This window comes from Hakea prostrata, chromosome 1 (assembly GCF_041222555.1).
Source record: "Hakea prostrata isolate BN-2017 chromosome 1, UWA_Hpros_2, whole genome shotgun sequence".
In the NCBI taxonomy this organism is placed as follows: domain Eukaryota; kingdom Viridiplantae; phylum Streptophyta; class Magnoliopsida; order Proteales; family Proteaceae; genus Hakea; species Hakea prostrata.
In genome coordinates, this window is record NC_142600.1 from 73867922 (window position 1) to 73873921 (window position 6000).

General features: G+C 36.1%; 1 protein-coding gene across 3 annotated transcripts in view; it reads right to left on the bottom strand.

Moving 5' to 3' along the window:
• Positions 1-5460, bottom strand: part of LOC149029975 (SKP1-like protein 21) — a 36335-nt gene extending 30875 nt beyond the window's left edge. For 2 of the 3 annotated variants that reach the window (XM_089142293.1, XM_089142291.1), the window contains exons 1-2: positions 5160-5459; positions 3758-4059 (exon numbers count right to left, since the gene is read on the bottom strand). In XM_089142293.1, coding sequence (XP_088998419.1) covers positions 3758-3793 — 36 coding nt within the window. In that variant the 5' untranslated portion in view covers positions 3794-4059; positions 5160-5459. Of the gene's footprint in view, positions 1-3757; positions 4060-5159 lie in introns of all 3 variants that reach the window. The other variant, XM_089142292.1, reaches the window with a different exon arrangement.
• Between the last annotated feature and the right edge of the window lie 540 nt (positions 5461-6000).

A 6000-nucleotide genomic window follows, 5' to 3' on the forward strand; every position in this document is an offset into this window, starting at 1 on the left:
TAACTCTTACAGAATGGAAAATAAAACTAACATATACACACAATCTCCTCTCGCTCTAATGTGGGTTAAAAATTAAATTTTTAAAATTCATGACCACAAACATCATGATTGGAACTCTCCATGAATTAATTGAATTAAAATTCATAATTTTGATTACATTGGAGATCCAACCAATGGGTGACTCCCAACTCTTAATAAATTAAATAAACCATAATTAAAAAAGTCAATAAAATTTTCAGAATAATTCAAATTGAAAATTTATATTTGAAGAATACAAAACACGTGCATTTGCACACACCATCTTTGTTACTATATAGAAGAATAATGGAGGAATAAAAGAAAACAGCAACTGAGAATCTGGATTGAACAGAAACGGAGAAGAATGGAATAGCAACATGACTCCACACTCCCGAATGTTAAACCCAAACTCAGAATTTCCTCCAATATCTACTCATAATTTCTTCCAATATCTCAGGAAAAAAATTCTCTCTCTCAATGCCCGTTGGGCTATACCTAACATAAATAAGCAAGACTCCTACCTTCCAACATGCTGAATACAGTAACCAAACCAAAATGAATTCCAATGTATTTCTTCTTCCCTAATAAAAATAAAATTGCACTAAGAGGAAGAGATATAAGTGGGAGAAGTATAAGGGAGGGATAAAAGGAAACACAGAAAGACGAACTTGGTAATCTGGGACTAAAAAGAAAAAGAGAAGAAGAATGAAACTACACAATTCCACAGTCGTAAGCAGTAAACCCAACGAAAAGTCCTATCAATATTACAGAAAAATTGTCTATCACTGGACTACATCCAAGCGAGACTTCTACTTTCTTACCTAAGCTGATTACTGGGTCCACTCGATAAGGTTACTAGCTTTTCCGCTCTGAATAAAACCAGAAAGACTTTTCAGTGTTTCTGTTCTGAGTAGTAGTTCTAAAAATGTTGAACAAACTTGCTTCTGGAAACAATAAAGAACCCAAATGGTGTTCAATCAACTCTGTTCCTGGAAATGGCTTCTCAGTGCACGCTTGGTAATGTTTATTTTCCTTTCTGACGTTTGGTAATGTTCTGGTTGAATAGAAAAACAGAATCTTCAGGGTAATAGCAGTCTGCTTTTATTTGCCAGTGAAACAAATAGCAAAAATTTTGTTTCATCAACCAATATTTAAAACATTCTTTCGGGAAAACTGTGACCCAACTTAAAACACTTGATCCCAAACTTACAATGCACACAACACAGGGAGAAGTCTGACCAATGAAGGATTGCTGATATCTTTCTATTCTAGAAAACAGTTATGGAACGAGCATATCAGACACCATTTTATAGCCAAACAACCCTATGCTGGCACAAAAACAGGAAAAAGGTTTTAGATGAAGAAAAAAAAACTGTTCATAACGGAACCATTACTAAATATGCCCTCATTGTTACTAATGATTACAGAATCGTCATCAGAGGTTATAACCCTGCTAATTGTCATTATTGTTCATCAAATTAGAAAGAAAAAAAATTATAAGAAGTGCCGAAGTCCATTACAAATTTTAACTACCAAAAGAATATCCATAGCATATCAAATCTCATCTTCAAGTTATGATTCTCTTTCAATAAAATGTAGACTCCATGGCTTTGCAGACCCAGACCAATCAGGTCCTTCTGAAACCTTCTTTTCAGGATGAACCTGAGAATAATTTATGAAGGCATCACCTAGAGTCTTGTAAGCTAACTCTTTCTTCTATTGGCAATGTTTTTGGTGAGATCTTCTGCTTTGTATGGCAAACCCTGCTCTACTAAATAGATCAATTAGGCATGCCAAGTGCTCAACTTTTGGTTTTATAAACGAATCCAAATCAACAGAAGTTAACCTTCCTCAAGTAGTCAGATTCCCTGCATGCAATCAAAGCAGTAGCACATGTGGTTTCATCTGGCTAAATTCCTTATCCATCTGCTAAGAGAGAGTCAAAGCTATACTTCCATGATTCCATCCTATAAGTTGCCAGCCTATTATCACCGTCATCCAAGCAAAATTGTCTCCATATGAAATCTCGTAGAGTGTTACCAAGGCATCTTTGAGACTTCCACATTTAGCACACATGTTTATAATAGATGTACCAACAAAAAATCCATTTTTATATCTTGTTGCAAGAAATTGACAAACTAATCTACCAACCACCAAGTTGGACATCAAATAAGCTGGCAGTAACTGAAAGCACACCTAAAAGTTAAACTCTTCATCTCCATCTTCTTAAAAATTCATGAGCCATTCCCGAAATTGCACTTTAACATCAGAAAAATCATTGAGGTCCCTGAAACCAAATCCCTAATTAACCATCTAACAAAGATACCATGAGCCAGGTCAAGAAGCCCAGACTTGGTATATTCGTTGATCAAAATCACATGCAAGACCACATTGATTTTGTTGGGAATCACAAGGAAAATTTAAATGCCATCTCCCTTCAGGAAATACTGATAAAGCACGCTTCATATTCAGACTACGTCTAATACATTGTTTTACCCCAAAAAAAAAGCATGGGATATCCCTATTCCATATTCCATTATCTAACTTATGTACGAGCCAATAATAGAATAACTAAGGTGACTGCATCAACTTATAATCATCCACACTTATAACCATCCAACACCACTGCCTTGAACAAACTCAACGCTACAAAGAGCAAACCTGGACTCTTGCTACAACTAGGTAGAAGGGAATTCCAGCTCGCTAAGTCTCTAGGTTGGTTTGCCTCCTGCAGAAGTGCACTAGATAAAGTGGATGAGAGAATTTTGTACGCGAATATTGGGATCTCTTTTCCTTCTGGAGTTGAACAAAGGTACAACCCTTAAAAAGGGTAGGGTTGGGGTGGCTATCAAAGGTTTATAACTGAAAATTTTGCTATAATGAAGTGGTTATATCTAGATGGCATAAAAGGGCATGGAGCTCCTCGAGTGGGCTCTAATGACACATCCCGTGTAACAGTGGTGTGTATTTCCATGTGAGACCAGCTGAAATGGTTCAGGCACAGAATTGAGCAAGAACAGCTTAGCAGCACACTTCTTAACGTGATGCTCTGCAACTTTCCTCCTCATCATCGAGGCCTTCATCCTCAGGTTTGGACAAAGATGGGACAGCTGTGCCAGTTCTAGATTTCCCAAATGGTGATCCCAGAGAAAGATTGGTGAAAGATTGAAAGGAATCACTAAAACCTGAAAGACAGAGTTGCAAAATAGAGAAAATAAAGGTACGTGTAACAGTGGAATATGAAGACCAGTCATCTGCAAAGGACAGTTGATGTAAGCAGGGTCGAGCCCCTCCATAATTAGGCCCAAAACCCATACCCAAGAGGCCCATATGAGGCTGGCCAAATACTCCAGCGGTATTTTGGTCATTTTTCATCCCTCTTCTAAGACTATAAATCAGCAAAATTTTCTATTTTTATTTTAAAAAAAAATACTATAAATGAAAACAAAGTTTGTTTATCAAATGGTTTTTGACCTTCTTTCTGTTCTTCCAAGCAGAAAACACCAAAAGAAACTTCTGGCGACATATTATCAAATGCACACCCAATAACCAAACCAAATTGGAAAAATATAAAACAATTCAAATCTTTACACATTTGTGCTTCCATAAAATAATTTCACCAAATATCTACATCCATTATCATGCAACACATCACAGACTCAAATCCAGATCCTCTAGCTGAATTTCAAATGGTCTGGTAAAATTAAATTCCATTTGCAGAACCAAAAGTGTAACATACCTCAGGTTTGATGATTTCCATTTCACTGTCTGACATTTGACGGTAGTCTCCAAATGCATAAAAGTTTAAAAAAGGAACAATATACACACAATCTTGCACATCAGATTCAGAGATTCAGGAGAGACAAAGTACCCCTCTTGTCAAAAGATCATAGTTATTTAGAGGATACAGAAACATTCCCAATGCCACTCGAAATGGTGTATTCCCCCATTGCAGGAACATAAGTATCAGCATTTCTTCTCCAAAAACTTCTATTAATCTCTTCAATCTACTCGTAAGATATGCGGAAAGAAGTAGCCATCCTGCAACACACAACAAAGAATCAGTATCACAAATGATAGATTCGCTAGATGAAAAATAAATAATATGTATGAGCCTATCTAGGAGTCAAATGACTTGTTCTGAGCCTAATGCTCTTCACCTTCAAGCCAATACAAGAATTTGGATGAACAAGACAGAAATTGAAGACACACTGAAAACAAATAAACAATACACATTCATTTAAATTACAAATCATAGCTGGAAAATATTAGGTCATACTGAACATAAAGCAAATGCCACAGCATCAAGAAACAGCTTCTTAACACTAGACACAGTTTCAGTATTACCCAACATATGCTTCAGCCAACACAAAATGTATGGATGTCAAAGGCTGTGCAAAGCAACCAGGACCTACTTTGCTGAGAAGAAGAATTCTTAGAGTAGAATAATTTGCTACAAGGTTGTGTATACATGCAAAAAATGGCGAACAAACTAAATCATCCAAAAATAAATAAAAAATAAAAAGCGAAGAAACAACACAACCCAAAACCCATATCTTTTTGAATGAACCAATAATAGTGTCTATTTCCCGGGATGGATAAATAGAAGAACTCACTTAACGCATAATAAACATAAAAGGAACTCTCACGCTGGCCTTAAAATCCCAAGCTACATAATAAACGGTGCTGGTAAAAATGAAATCTAAATAACTACGAGGTAAGAACTATCTTCTTCCAGCAACAGTCCACTCTCCGACAGTAAAGAAAATCAATCAAGACAGAGAAAAAGAACTATCTTCTTCCAGAAACAGTCCACTCTCCGAGAGTAAAGAACATCAAATGAAGACAAAGAAAACCAATGAGCATTAACACTAAACAACCCTAATTTTATGAAAGAAACCAATAAAGTAATCCCATGTTCACTTCCAAATGGTTTTCAGAACGAATTTTTCGGATTCAAATAAAAACTAAACGGAATTCAGCTCACTTACTAACAAAACTTACCAAGTTATCCGTTACATGAAGTTTCAATAACAACTGAAGCTGAATCAATCGTAGAAATGACTTCCTCTCGTAGAGGAATGACAGAAAAATCTAAAAATCAAGAAAAGACATACATCAATACATTAAGCCAAACAAACCTGGTAAATGACGCGGAATGTAGCTAATGCGTAGGCAAATCAAGCAGAGATAGAGAAACTTTGAATTTGCAGACGTTAGGCGCTTGCGAAGAGATAATGTGAGAGTAGGGAACGTAACGGGTATTACCGTATACGTGACTGGTGTGGTGGTGATGGTGGTGGTGTAGAGGACAATAACGTTCCGGTGTTTAGGGTTTCCAAGAAAGTATTGCATCTGCCCTTTTCGATTTTGGGCTGCTGCTTTGTCCTGTGGACATGCTGCGTCGCTTTTTTGCACGCACGAGTAACCGGTGAACAAATAAACACGTGTGGGTTAAGGTTTTAACATTGTGGGCTGCTACTGGGCTTACAGTGTTACTTAGGTCTTCCTTCGCAGTTCCTTAGTTCCTTCATCCTTGCCTCCTTGGCCTGTGAGTGTGTATTACACTTTTACCCCCAAAGAAAATTAGTATATTATAATTTATACCTCATTGAAATTGATTTTTTCTTTTAATCACGAACTTTTTAAATATGTTTTATAATTTATATTAATTCAGGAGAATCAAACCTTAGAGGCTCTCTTTGGCATAATCTACATTTATGTTCATGACCTATTTATAAATAATTGATTATTATCAATAATAAATAATAATGGTATGATTATTAGTACACGTAATAGATTAAATAAATTTTATCAAAACAATTAAATAATAAAAAGCATGTATGATATATTAATTATGTAAGATTGGTTAGAGTGGTAGAGATCCATGCTTTTCTTCTCAGTTGAGTGGTCGTGGGTTCGATCCTTATCTACAGCATCTCCCCGAGGATTCACGAGCATCTAAATTAGAGGATTTTCAAA